The 15,596-nt window shown below is 33.5% G+C and overlaps 1 protein-coding gene across 7 annotated transcripts in view; it reads left to right on the forward strand.

Moving 5' to 3' along the window:
* Positions 1-15,596, forward strand: part of chl1b (cell adhesion molecule L1-like b) — a 189,058-nt gene that overhangs the window by 135,175 nt on the left and 38,287 nt on the right. For all 7 annotated transcript variants that reach the window (XM_056460391.1, XM_056460397.1, XM_056460390.1 and 4 more), the window contains 7 exons: positions 2,470-2,636; positions 3,778-3,937; positions 6,846-6,970; positions 7,375-7,476; positions 9,629-9,826; positions 9,996-10,066; positions 12,480-12,702. In XM_056460391.1, the coding sequence (XP_056316366.1) occupies positions 2,470-2,636; positions 3,778-3,937; positions 6,846-6,970; positions 7,375-7,476; positions 9,629-9,826; positions 9,996-10,066; positions 12,480-12,702 (1,046 nt within the window). The remainder of the gene's footprint in view (positions 1-2,469; positions 2,637-3,777; positions 3,938-6,845; positions 6,971-7,374; positions 7,477-9,628; positions 9,827-9,995; positions 10,067-12,479; positions 12,703-15,596) is intronic.

Genomic DNA, 15,596 nt, shown 5'->3' on the forward strand with positions numbered 1-15,596 from the left:
TGTGCATCTGTAAGTATGGACTACTGTTAGGTTAAAGCAATAACAGCAGAAGTGTTGACCGGGGTTGCACATGAGAGAAAGCAAACAGAGCTTTTTATTGTGTTCATAAAATGTGCATCGTTTGTAAGTTTGCAGTCTTTTATGACTGCCATGGCTGGATTTATTAGACTGACAAACCACCAAACAAATATATATGTTTTTTGTTTTTTATTATTATATTTTAATTTATCTAGATGTTTATCTTAAATAGATGTAATTTATTTCTGAGATGTCAGTGTTAAAACAATGCTGTTTATTATTGTAAGTGCTATTTTTTTTTTCTCTTTAGGGAATACTAATTGCCAAATTCCATTACAGAATATATATATTCATATATATATATGTTTAACAGAGCAAGGAAATTTTCACAGTATGTCTGATAATATTTTTTTCTTCTGTAAAAAATCTTATTTGTTTTATTTCGGCTAGAATAATAGCAGATTTTAATATTTTAAAACCCATTTTAAGGTCAAAATGATTAGCCCCTTTAGGCTATAAATTTTTCTGATTTTTTCTGATATATTTTTTCTAACCCAATTAACTTTAAGTCTTTAAATGTCACTTTAAGCTGTATAGAAGTGTCTTGACAAATATCTAGTCAAACATTATTTACTGTCATCATGGCAAAGATAGAATAAATCGGTTATTAGAAATGAGTTATTGAGTTATATAGTAAACTATTATGTTTGGAAATGTGCTGAAAAAATCTTCTCTCCATTAAACAGAGTTTAGGGGGAAAATAAATAGGGGGGCTAATAATTCAGGGGGCCTAATAATTCTGACTTCAACTGTATGTATGTATGTATATATATATATATATATATATATATATATATATATATATATATATATATATATATATATATATTTGTAACACTTTACAATAAGGTTCCTTAGTTAATGCTTTTACTAACATGAACTAATCATGAACAACACTTGTACAGCATTTATTAATCATAATTCAACATTTACTAATGCATTATTAACATCCAAGTCTATGCTTGTTAACATTAGTTAATGTAGCGTGAGTTAACAAACTAACAATGAACAACTGTGTTTTCATTAACTAACGTTAACTAACACGAACGAATACTGTAGTAAATGTATTGTTCATTGTTTGTTCATGTTAGTAAATGCATTAATTAACATTAACTAATCAACCTTATTGTAAAGTGTGACCTATTTTTTTTTTTTAATCAATTTTCTTTAGAACAGTGGTTCCCAAAGTGGGGGTCACTTGGTGATTTAAAAATCAAAACAACAACAACAAAAACTAAAAAATAAGCTTGATTAAACTATTAGAATTACCATATTTTATTCATAACCTACAGAAATAGTATTTACTAGTTACATTAGGAAAAACAACAACAACATGCTAATAAAAAGCCTTTTATTTGTTTTCCCTTTATATTGCGACCCCTGGTATGTTTACTTTATATTAATGATATCAATTGCAATTTTTAATATTAATAGCATCAGTTGCAGCAGATTTATTTTACAGCTCAATGGTAAACTTTGACACTTTTATGACACTCACGTACAATAAAAATAAATGTTTATTAAAAAGATTAGAAATCATACACAATGAGGATAGAGAATGATCTTTAGGTGGCGGTCTCCAAAATTTAACCAATAATAGTCTTGTGCAATAAACATGTGCCCACCAGTCTCATTAGATGAGGTTAATATTAAATTAAACAAATGAATAAATGACAAAAAGTAATAATATGATTGTTAGGCTGTTGCTCTTTTTTGTGTTGTCAATATGCTTGTGTTTATTTAGGCCCATGTGTGTACACCATTGTATGCAATGCTTGTAGGTTTATACCCATCTCAGAAAATAGTGGGGGTCACGAATTGTTATTTTGGGTGTCACAAGCTCAAAAGTTTGGGAACCCCTGATTTAGAGCATAGCATAAACTTATTAATTCTTTCTAACTCTTCCAAACTGTGTTTATGTGCAATTTAAATGCTGTAGTGATTAATTTGGGACCTGCACAATTAAAAAGTAAAACCAAAATCAATATTAACTGTAACAATTTAGTTTAAGTAACAATTCACACTATTAACTAGTGACTTATTTTCTGTTTATTATTAAGATATTAATTGTTTATTAGTGCTTAGAATGTATGATCTTATTGTACATGCCAAATCATACCCAATACTGACCATACTAATTCTTAATAAGCAGCTAATTAGTGGTTTATTGATCTAATTGTCTTAATTAACTGTTTGTTAATAGCATGAATTGTGCATTAAAATAAAGTGTGACCATTTTCATGTTTAAAGGCTGTCTCTGGCACACTAAACAGAATCTATAAAATCACATGACTAAGTAGTTCTGTATCTTTTTATTTTAAATAAGTCATAACAATGCCATTGTGCACACATTTGGCCTGAGATTGACCCAGTTGGTTTCTGGTTACCCAGGAGTAAAGCTGACAGTGCAAATGCAGTGGAAGGAGAACGGTTTACTGTTCTCCAGAATGGTTCGCTGGAGATCCACAACGTGATGAAAGAGGACATGGGAGAGTATTCTTGCTTTGCTCAAAACACCGAAGGCAAAGTTGCCATTGCTGCAACACTTGAAGTCAAAGGTAAGAGAAATTTGCACTTAAGATTTCATTTACACAATCCTAATTGAATTCTTGTTGGGGACCTTTCAGTCAAACAAACTGAAACAAATCAGTTTAAATAATGATTTTACACTTAAATAACCCTATATGCATAGTAAAAACTGTGGTCACATTTAATTATAGAAATAAATGTGAAAATTATACATACCACTGGCAAATCCTGATTTAAAGTTACTTAAATATTTATACGTAAATAAATATATTTTTTTTCCACAATGATACTTTGAATGCACATTGTCTTATTATCTTTTGGGAGAAGCATGTGTAATTTCTGGTAAAAAAAAAAAAATAATGATAATATTTGAAGTATTTGTAAGGGCTATAAGTAATTTCGGGCTTGACTGTATACAATGCACTGATTTTACTGATGTACTGTATTTTAACACGATATTGGTATCACAGGCACATTCCAGTATATGCTCGTTTGAGTTCACTGTTTTGTTCCTTCAAATTATTTTCTTTTTGTACTCCCCTGTAATGCCTTTGTATTCCTCAGTACAGCAATATTCAATACAGTATATACATGATATTTCTATGGACAATTTTGGTTCAAGTTTGTTAATTCTACTAAGTTGCCTTTTACTATCTGAAAGAAGATCTGAGGTAAATAATACCACCTTATTGTACCCACACAGTAAAAAAAAGGTGTAAAATGTACAGTATTACTGGCAATTTTGGTTGCAATACTTTAAAATTTACAAGTGCACTGTAAATTAACAATTACAATTGTGCTGAAGTTTTACAGCATAATTGTAATTATGAATTTACAGTGCGCTTGTATATTTTGCAGTATTTCTGGCAATTTTTAAAGTATTACTGGCAACATTTACAAAAGCACTGTGAATTAACAATTACAAATGTGCTGTAGTTTTACAGCACAGTTGTAATTGTTAATTTACGGGGCACTTGTAAATTTTACAGTATTACTGGCGATCAAAATTGCAGGTAATGCTGTAAATTTTACAGCAATTTTTTTTACCTTGCAGTTTAAATAAATCTCTGGATTGTTTACAGTTTAATAAATAAATGTTGTCTACATAATTTACTTTAAATATCATGGGTTGTAGGAAAAAGGGACATAATTCGCTGTTTGTCTTCCCAGATCCCACCAGAATAGTCGATCCTCCACGTGATTTGCGGGTTTTGGCAGGCACCACTATTCAGTTTTCATGCCAGCCAGAGTTTGATCCCTCTTTCGGTGATGACTTTGAAGTCCTGTGGGAAAAAGATGGCATTGCCCTCAACGGCAGCGAGGATGGAAGGTGAGTTTCCACTGTTGGGCCAGTGCGGGCCATGGATTACAATGGGCTGGGAGCATATATCATAAGTGTATTTCCAGTTTTCTGACCTGTGGCCTCAGAGTACTGCTTTAAAACCGACCCTTAACCTGCCTCCCTGTACCAACATTTTTCATTTGTACTGCAAATTCTTGAGTATACATAGTAGGAGTATACATTCAGTAAATAGTTAGTTTGTGAACTTTGTACCATGCTCAGAATTTGGGAATTGCATTGACCGATACAACTACACACACAGTAAAGGACATGTGTGCACACATGCAACCTTTTGGATAATAATTCTAACTCTTCAACCACAAAGGCCATGAGTGAGTATACTTTGACTAAACCACTAGTAGTTTTATACTACAATCACTTTTACTCCTACTCCTATAATCAACATACTAAGACCCACTGTTTAATATTATATAGTAATATATATATGTAATATTACAACATCAGTTTTAGCAGTACATAAATAAATCTGCACACATTGTTTTCTCTTCTAGACCACACTTACACAACTAAAAGATCATAATGTTCAATCTTGCAATGCTATTAGCTGGTAGATTTTGTAAATAGGCATATTAAATTTGCAATGAACTGACACAACTTGACAATTTGCCTTGAAGCATAGCATCTTGTTTTACTAAACAAAAAAATGTAAGTAAAATGCCTCAAATACTTTTTTTCTGTGATTAGTAGTATGTCTAGATCATGCAGATATTTAAGTACTTATAAAAGCATTTGAGATTTTGAGCTCGTTGTGTTAATGGTTAATTTTACAGCGCTTGGCCAAAGGAGTAGCAGGATTTGACAATGCACATTACATGCATGAATTCCTTACTTATCAGTTGTGGACAAAATATATAGTAAGAAGCTGTTTTAACCATACACAGGTTTTAAACAGCTTTTTTGTTAACATTTTAAGTTTTAAACAAATTTAATAATTTCAAATTAATAAGTATAATTATGAAACAAACAATTGGATAATTGGCAGGTAAATCATATCAGTTTCTTTTCATATCATTCAGAAAATACACTGTACTTGTTTTCCCAGCTATCGGCATTGAGAAACAGGTAATAATGGTCAGGAATGTTTGACCATTAGTGCTATTAGCATATAAGTAGAGGAAAATAAAATGGGCAGATTGTGGGCATTATGGAATGTGTGAAGTCTTTAAAACATGTCAGTATGATGGTTTTCTTCAAAATTATTGAGCTTAAAAAACACTAAGGGTTCTATTTTGACGATCTAAGTGCAAAGTCTAAAGCGCATTGCGCAAAAGCATTAAGGGCATGTCCGAATCCACTTTTGCTATTTTAAGAATGGAAAAATACGCTCTGTGCCCTGCACATGGTCTAACAGGGCTGTGCTTATTATCTTAAGGAGTTCTAGGTGTGCTTTGAGCATAATGTACATTAAACTAATCAGAGTCTCATTTCCCATTCCCTTTAAGAGTCAGTTGTGCCACACCATGGCGCATTTGATATTTACATGGCGGACTTTGAAAGTGGAAAACTGAATGCTTCACAAGTGAGAAAACAGTTAAACCATCTGCAGCACGAGAATAAAGAACAAGCCTCCTCCATTTGGCTTCTTTACTTTCTCTTTGTTTTACTTTACTTTTACTTTACTCCTTTACAGTGGAAAGTCACTCCACTGAAGACATTCATTAGCCTACATATATAATTTCATTTGTTTAAGCACAAAGATTTGTTTCAAAACTATTTCTAAATTCAGTTCTAATTTCCAGCAAACGAATAAATAAATAAAAATGAAATGTGGTCAAAAACTGAGTTACATTCAAACACACGTCCTATTTTTATGCCTCATATGGTGATGCATGCGTCTCCAAAACCTGACAGATGGAGAAAACTAAACTCATTTTATTAAAATAAATATGCATATAATAAATAATACTGCTAATAAGAATAACATTATACAAAAGACAATTGTCATGAATAAACTGATAAACTGAAATACTGCCCCCCCCCCCCCCCCCCCCCCCGACATGAAGAAGGCATGGAGGCAGTGGTTTTTATATTTATGTAGTAAATAATTTTTGTAACATTTTAATCCTTTAATTTTTTCATATGTAAAGATATGTGTGTATTTCTGTACATCCTGTGTGTATTTAGCAATGTGTAAACATTCAGACTCGCATTGGCGCATAACTAACGCACTCTGTGCTGGACTTTATCAGCTTTTAGTTGATCAATGGCGCTATCAATTTCTCAGAATAGCAACACGCCAACAATGCCTCTTAACACACCTTATTAGACTAGAACACACATGCATCCACAAAGTGACGCAAATTGATTAGCTATTTTAACAACGGGGTGCCAAACATGAAAATTACTGTTGCGCTGGTCTGAAAATAGCAAACAAATCGTGCCATACACATCTTGCGCCTTATTACGCCGGGTGTGTGATAGGGCTCTATAGGATTTATTTTTTTTTTTTCTGAAGTTGTGTCTTTCAGGGTTAAATAGTGGATTTTCCATGGACAACGTTTCTCTATTTAGAATGACTTAGCATTTCTATAAGTATTTTTCCTTTAAATTGGTTGTTTTTGTGGATGCAGAAGTCAACGTCAAAGATATCAACAAAGTCACAAGGAAAAAATATACAAATAAATACATGATTACAATCATACAGGAGTTCTCTAAGTTTTTCAAGTGGTCTCTGGTCTTTTTATAAGCATATTGTGCATTTGATATTCCAATTATTAGCATAAGTAGCTTTTAGCAATGCATTCTGCCTCTGTGATCAGAATCTACATGAGATTGCAATCAGGGCAGGCACTGATGTCTGAAAGTGTGTTTTGAGCACTATATGGTCGCTTAACAGTGGAATGAATTTCTGAGCCATTTTTGCCAATGTCTGTAGATATATCCTGGAAGACGGAGTGCTGGAGATCATTAATGTGAGTTTTGGAGACCAAGGCTTTTACGCGTGTGTGGCCAGAACGCCTGTCGACCAAGACGTTGCAGTGGCACAGCTTTCAGTCGTGGGTGAGTCGTGTGCTTTTTTATTCTTTATGGTTTTGAGAAATAAACACAGACAGAAGTTTGAGGGGCTGAAATGGCTTCGGCACACGACACAGGTGGGATTGAGCTGCCCGCTGTGCCGTGGCTGGAATTACAGCCCTTAATAAGACAGCAGAACACAGTATTTGTACAAATGAACAAGCTGGAGAGCTGACCTGGCAGGTAATGCTTGAGCTCTGACATGTTTGAACCCAGCTGGAGTCATTTCCCAGGGCCACCCTCCTCTCTTCTCCCTATCATTTTCATCTGTTCTCCTGCTGTCCCATAAGATGGCAGAGGGGGAAAAAACAATATAATGTAATGAATCTGATTGAAATTGAGATTCTTGATCGATTGACAGCCCTAAATAAGTTTTGTTGTTTCCTCAGATGTTCCTGATCCACCAGAGGATGTGATACTGTCTGAACATAATGGCCGAAGTGTGAAACTGCAGTGGACTCCGGGAGATGACCATAATAGCTCCATTACTGGTAACATGGTTTAAACCCCCATTCAGTTCACATATTAGTAGAGTACATATTATAGACTGTGAGCTGGATTTTGCCATTGCAAACTTTTTTTGGCATATGATAAAAATATTAATAATAATACTGTTAAGATATACACTCACCAGCCACTTTATTAGGTAGACCTTACTAGTACCGGGTTGGACCCTTCAGAACTGCGTTAATCCTTTTGATTCAACAAGGAACTGGAAATATTCCTCAGAGATTTTGGTCCATATTGACATGAGCATCACTAAGTGTCTGCAGATTTGTCAGCTGCACATCCATGATACGAATATCCCCTTCTACCACATCCCAAATGTGCTCTATTGGATTGAGACCTTGTGACTGTGGAGGCCATTTCAGTAAAGTAAACTCATTGTCATGTTCAAGAAACCAGACTGAGATGATTTGCGCTTTATGGCATGATGCGTTATCCTGTTGGAAGTAGCGATCAGAAGATGTGTATACTGTGTTCATAAAGGGCTGGAGCAACAATACTCAAGTAGGCTGTGGCATTGACACGATGCTCAGTTGGTACTAATGGGACCAAAGTGTGCTAAGGAAATATCCCTCACACTACTACACCACCACCACAAGCCTGAACTGTTGGATCCATGCTTTCGTATTGTTGACACCAAATTGTGACCCTACTCTCTGAGTGTCACAGCAGACTCGAGACTCATCAGATGAGGCAATGTTTTTCCAATCTTCTATAGTCCAATTTTGGTGAGCCTGTGTGAATTGTAGCCTCAGTTTTCTATATTTAGCTGACAGGAGTGGCACCCAGTGTGGTCTTCTGCTGCTATAGCCCATCTGCTTCAAGGTTGGATGTGTTGTACGTTCAGAGATGCTCTTCTGCATTCCTCAGTTGTAACGAGTTGTTATTTGAGTTACTGTTGCCTTTCTAACAGCTCCAACCCGTCTGGCCATTCTCCTCTGACCTCTAGCATCAACAAGATATTTGCACCCACAGAACTGCCGCTCACTGGATATTTTCTCTTTTTCATACCATTCTCAGCAAACATCTAGAGATGGTTGTGCGTGAAAATCCCAATAGATCAGAAGTTTCTGAAATACTTCTAAAAGACCAGCCCATCTGGCACCAACATCCATGCAATGTTCAAAGTCACTTAAATCATCTTTCTTCACTATTCTGATGCTCAGTTTGAACTGCAGCAGATCGTCTTGACCATGTCTACATGCCTAAATGCATTGAGTTGCTGCCATGTGATTGGCTGATTAGAAATTTGCATTAACGAGCAGTTGGAGAGGTGTACCTAATAAAGTGGCCGGTGAGTGAATAATAATAATGTTAGGATTTATGTAGTGATTTATTAGTAATAAATGTTATAAAAATGATTGCAATTTTATTTTAGTTTATTAAATGTAACAAGAAATGCTCATTTTGTTTTATTTTAATTCATTTTATTATATATTATTTTAATTTATTTAATAATTTTTATTTTTATTTTATTATGTATATTATTTTAATTTATTTAATTTATTTTTATTAATTTTTATTTATTTTATTTTATTATATATATTATTTTAATATATTTAAATTTTATTAAATTAAATTTTTATTTAATTTTTTTTTTTTTTCTTTGTGATTGAAAAAGTGAATTAATTGCTGGTGACAATTTGCAGTAGCCATTAGTTCACCAATTAGTCCATAATCCATAATTAAAGTAATACTTTTTCTGGAACAAATAATTTTTACTGGCTCCATGCAGTTGGACTATACAAGCAGTGCAATATATTGTTAAAATGCATGTAAATACTTTTGTTTGTTAGAACATGTCATACAAAACAGATAGTACATGGCTACACCGAGATGCAATTTGTGTATAGATGAATTTTGCTTCTGCATTATAAAACATTGAAAAATATCAGGCTTTACCTCAAAAATGCAATTTCTACTCAATTTACTATATAAAAACATTTTATATTGGTTGAATCTAGTGTAGTCAGCCAGGTTTAAGTATATCAACATTAACTGTATACACTGTGAGAAAAAATCAGTTACTTTAGATTTTCTACATCAAAAATCACTGAAAAACATTGTTTAGGTTTGACAAAAGATGAATTACGGTGCAAGTGTTGACAGAAGGTTCTCATTTTCAACTTGGTGCAGAGTTTGTTCTAGAGTTTGAGGAAAGCCAACATGAGCCGGGCAGCTGGAGGGAGATGATGAGAGTCCCAGGAAACCATCACTCAGCTCTGCTGAAGCTTTACGGACACGTGGACTACTGCTTCAGAGTCTCTGCCATCAACGAGGTGGGCAAAGGTCGCCCAAGCCAGTCCACTGAAAGATACAAAACTCCAGCATCAGGTATCTAGAAGCTCTCCTGAACTTTAAAACATTCAAACTTGTGAGATAATTGATTTTCCCCTCTCGTTTAAGCTGCAGTCTATAAAGTGCATATTTCACAGGTCATTTTTCTCTCTTCCACTAACAATTTCACCTCCGACAAAATCCATATTTCTGCTCTTTCCGAAAGCACCCGACAAGAACCCAGAAAATATCAAGATCGAAGCTCATTTGCCACATGAAATGGATATCAACTGGGAGGTACGATGCTAAATGTTCAATTCCAATAGTCTTCAGGAATATCTAATGTTCAAAGAACTGGAAGGGCTGAGAGGATAAACACATGCTCTCAAATGCCGAATTTCATTTAGTTCTCAGAGGGGGGAGAGCAAACTAGCAGCGTCAGTTGTTAGCTTCCAATTATCGATAAGCGTGTTCGCGAAGATAGGGATACTTGCATAGAAAAACACTGCTATCTCTATCGGCGGGCTGTTGGGAAAGTCACAAAGCCCTGCTGAAATAGATCTGGCTGGACACAGGTTCCCATCAAAAGAGCCCAGAGAGAGTCTTTGATTAAAAAGTAAAAAGGAGCGGAATACATAAAGTCAGATTTTCACATAAAGATGAAGCTCTTTTACAGTTTCTGGGCTATTACTTGGCTGGCTTTTCATGCTAATACACCTGTACTTCTAAAATATGATTATGATTTTCATTGTTAATAGTGGACTGTATAGTGAATAACTGCAATTCATTTCTGTAAGATGATTGTAAAAGGAAAGTTAGCTGTTATTGCTCTGAGATGGGTTAATAAATGTTATCGCTTTATTGGATTTCATGATGAATTGATGATAATGAAACAGATCAGCACTAAACATTTTGAGTAAGTTAAAACAATAATAAACCTGCATGGGATTACAAAAAAATAATGAATTATGTAATTATAATTATAAAAAATATGAGAAATTAAAAGTGCTGCTGATCCCACAAACTATGATTTAAAAAATTCTATAATATGTATTCATCTACAGTTGAAGTCAAAATAATTAGGTTAGGGTAATTAGGCGAGTTAATGTATAACGATGGATTGTTTTCTAGATTATCAAAAAAATATATAGCTTAAAAGGGCTAATAATTTTGATCTTAAAATAGTTTTTAAAAAATTAAAAACTGCTTTTATTGTAGCCGAAATAAAACAAATAAGGCTTTCTCCAGAAGAAAAAATATTATCAGACATACTGTAAAAAATTTACTTGTTCTGGTAAACATCATTTGAGAAATATTTAAAAAAGGAAAAAAATTCAATGGAGGACTAATAATTCTGACATCCACTGTATATATGTATGTATGAATGTTCATGAATTTATTTTATCTGATTTTATTTTATTTTTTTTATTTATTTATTTATTTATTTATTTATTTATTTATTTATTTATTTATTTTCCATTCTTTTATTTTATTTTATTTTATTTTATTTTATTTTATTTTATTTTATTTTTATTTTATTTTTAATTTAATTTAATTTATTTTTATATTTTATTATTTATTTAATTTAATTTTTATTTTAATTGTATTATTATTATTTTTTTTTTATTTTATCATTCATTCATTCATTCATTTTCTTTTCGGCTTAGTCCCTTTATTAATCCAGCGTGAACCGCCAACTCATACAGCACATGTTTTACACAGCGGATGCCCTTCCAGCTGCAACCCATCTCTGGGAAACAATTATCCACACTCATTCACACACATACACTATGGACAATTTAGCCTATCCAATTCACCTGTACCGCATGTCTTTGGACTGTGGGGGAAACCGGAGCACCCGGAGGAAACCCACGCGAACACGGGGAGAACATGCAAACTCCACACAGAAACGCCATCTGACCCAGTCGAGGCTCGAACCAGTGACCCTCTTGCTGTGAGGCGACAGCACTACCTACTGCGCCAATGCGTTGCCCTTTTTATTTTATTTATTTATTTATTTTTTTCATTTTATTTATTTTATTTTTATTATTATTATTTATTATTTCATTTTATTTTTTTATATATTTTTTATTTTATTCATTTATTTGTTTTTTATGTTTTATTTAATTTTTTATTTATTTTTGTTTAACAAGTTAATACTATTTAGTTCTCATTATACAAATATATAAATATATATATAAATATTGATGATTCTATTTTAATTGAATCCTCAACTTTTGTGATTTGTATCTATCAAAATGTAATAATTTTTAAAATTATAAAAATTTGAATAATAATAATAATAATAATTAAAAAAAATAATAACAGCTGGTGAAAATCAACTGTCATAAATGACTTTTTAATATGTATATATATATATATATATATATATATATATATATATATATATATATATATATATATATATATATATATATATATATATATATGTAAAATATAATTTTTATTTTATTTTAATAAAAAAATGTTCTACAAAATGATTCTTACTCCCACATACATACAAAATCAGCCAGCCTGATTATAAATATTTATTAATTTAAAATTAGGCAAATAGATTTAAAATATACTTTTTACCCAATGCCAGCCAACAAAAATCTGTGAGTGCACCCTTTAAAAACAACTAAATGTTATTTCTTTTGATTTATTGTTTCCCGTCTTCTAACCAAGCTCTTTCTTTCTCCCGTCACAGCCCTTGTCACCTATTGAGCACAACGGGCCTGGTCTGGAGTACAAAGTGAGCTACAGGAGACATGGCAGCGATGAAGACTGGACGGAGCGCATGGTGAAGAGGCACTCGTTTCTGGTCAAAAACACCCCGACGTTCGTCCTTTACGAGATCAAAATTCAGGCCAAGAACCACGCGGGCTGGGGTCCGGACCCTAAAATAATAACAGCGTACTCGGGAGAGGATTGTAAGTAGAAACAACCTCCATTGTGCCTGAGCCGTGAAGATGAGCGTGCATTCAAATAAGCCAATATCGTTGACATTTCACTCACTGTCAAGCATCGCGCGTCGGGCCTTTGAGAGCATACAAAGTAGCAGATTCTGAAAGATGCATTGTGGTTTCTAACCTTTTCTTCATCTGTAAAGGCTCTTGTTACACCGCAAATAAGCAATGGCTGTAAATGGAAACACACCCACCCCTCCCTGTAGCGAAAGTGCAGTACATGTGTGATGAGAATATCAACAAACCTGGAGGGCAGAGAACAATGATGAAATAGTGTCTTTGCTTTAATACACAATCTCCAAACGGTAGCGATTTGTTTTGCCTTATTGAGAATATTAAATGCCACAAAGGGGGAATGATTCTCCTCACTCTTGAGTCTTCGTAGACTAACACATGAAATGTTATCATGAGCTGTTAATATTTGCGGCTATAATTATTCTCTTGCCTTCAGTTTTCTTTTGGAGTTGTCCTCCCGATGTTATCTCAGGTCACTACGTTTTTGTGTAGTATGCTATTTAGTTTAGTTACATTTCTCCCCTCAGTTACCCTCTTTTAGCTTAGCAGCACATGGTTGCCAGTGTTGGGGAGTTACTAGTCATGTGTTGCCAAACATTCAGGCAAAATTATTGTTTTCATGATGCTGAGCAAGCTAAAGGGATAATAGTGTGATTCATTACAGTTCATTTGGATTGTTAATTTAGAGTGAATTAACTGTTTAAATCACTGAATGACAGGGTTTTATTAGCAGATGATTCAATAATGATTCTTTCTGCACTTACTGTACTAAACAATGCAAATAGACTAAATTCATATTCATGAATGTAGTTTTGAGTAGTGGTTATGGTTGGGCGATGTCGACCAATTTGGCATCGTTTTTTTTATTTATTTATTTTTTTATTAACAACAAATAAAGAATTATACAGTACTATGCACAAAAATACATGCCAGAGTGTATATATGTATATAAAAAAAAACATTCAGTAATTGAAAATCTTATATTCTTTAAGAATATTACGTCTTCTTTGCTTTTTTATTAATAATGTTCTCCAAACGTTTGCAGTATTCCTTAGTCTCTTGAAGTAAATGAACAAAATTTGGCTTTGATCTAGTCCATTTTTTTTAATGTATATGAAATTTTCCCATAGTAATAAAAAGTTGTACTAGAAATGTAAATTTTTTGCATGTATTCAAATTTGGCATGGGACGATGTCTAATGTGAAACATCGTGATGGACAATGGCGTCGTTCGTCGTAGGCGGCGGTGAATTAATTATTTACGAATAATTAATGAATTCATAACGAATTAATTATTTGTAGCCTAGCATTTCAACTACCTGGCCCGCATAATCTTTATTTTACGCATAACCAAATCATTAATACATAAATATAAGTTACACACAAATTACCCCCTGTCAATCACTTTTTCCACGGGGCATGAATAGGCAGCGGGATCTGTGTCGTTATAATGGCGTCAACAAACGGTTGGTAAAAAAGGTGCACAACCAACAGCAACCAACCAACAGCATTTGAGGTTTCTGCTAAAATTGAAACACCAGTGTGGATGTGGATCGTTTTCGTTCTAAAATGTCATTTTAAAATTAAGACATATTAGTGTAAATGGAGCCTAAGTGTGTATTTTTCGCGAGCGGGTTGCCGCTGCGATGGGGGCGGGGCAGAAGATCGCGATGCCAGCTCAGCATCTTAATGTCTATCGGCCATCAGCGATGGACGATGGCATCATCTATCGACCTAACCCTAGTAGTGGTGTTTTGCAGTAAAAGTATTTTATTGGATTAATATAAATATAGACAAAAATTTGAGTATAATAAACAAATTAGGTTGCAATTAATAATACAAAATGATTAAAATAACTAAATAAATGTTTAATTCAAATACAACATTATATAATTAGAAAAATAATAATATAATAAAGAAAAAAATAATGGAATGAAGGTAATGGTTTATAGAATTATTTTAATGTTTATTAGTATTATTGTATACAAAAGACTTTATGAACATTTTTATTAATTTTTAGGAACTTTTAACATGTACTAAAGAAAACAAAACAAAAATACACAATTAATAAAAAATAAATAAAAATTTTAATTACAAATTTATAAATAACTGCATGTACATACAGTACACATACAATATAAAAGTATCAAAACAATGGTATATTAATAGCAGGTGATACTAGATACAAGTTCAACATTGGCTCATTCTGAAAACTTAGCCCTATATACAGTACATTTATAAAAAAAAGCAAATTATGCAGCCGGAAGCACGTATGGTTACATTTCACCTTTAAAACGAATGCTACGGGGCAGTATGACACTGTTCCTTTTCGCTCTTACCAGCTGACTGATTACTTCCGTATGGACGGCTTTTTCTCTGTTTCCAATTTTCATCATGTATGTTGGCGGACTTGAGATGCAGAGAGGAGTTGACCATGACAACGGGGTTCAAATCCAGCAAAGAATGGTTCCAGAAAGCTGTTAAGACAAAAACAGAAGCCAAAAAATAAAATAAACAGATAAATAACAGGGTGATAATGTGGTAAAATCTGAAAACGTGGTAAAAATCAGGTAGGGGCTTTTCTTCTTCTGGATTTCTTTTTAAAACTGTCGATTGCCTTTAGGGAACGGGGTGGTCGGGTCAGTCGGTACTTTTGAAAACACTATTGGTTGGGTTTAGGGATGGAGGAGGGTGGTTCAGTCGATCATTCAGTCAGCCTATCAGTCACTCAGTCAGCCAACAGCAGCCTCTAGTGGATTTACGCAAGAACAACAGGTGTGAATGGCACTCGTGAGAGAAATTTGAGGTCTCAAAAGCTTACACAGCGGCCTCTGGTGGATTCGT

The sequence above is a fragment of the Danio aesculapii genome, chromosome 6 (genome assembly GCF_903798145.1).
Source record: "Danio aesculapii chromosome 6, fDanAes4.1, whole genome shotgun sequence".
NCBI classification, from domain to species: Eukaryota; Metazoa; Chordata; class Actinopteri; order Cypriniformes; family Danionidae; genus Danio; species Danio aesculapii.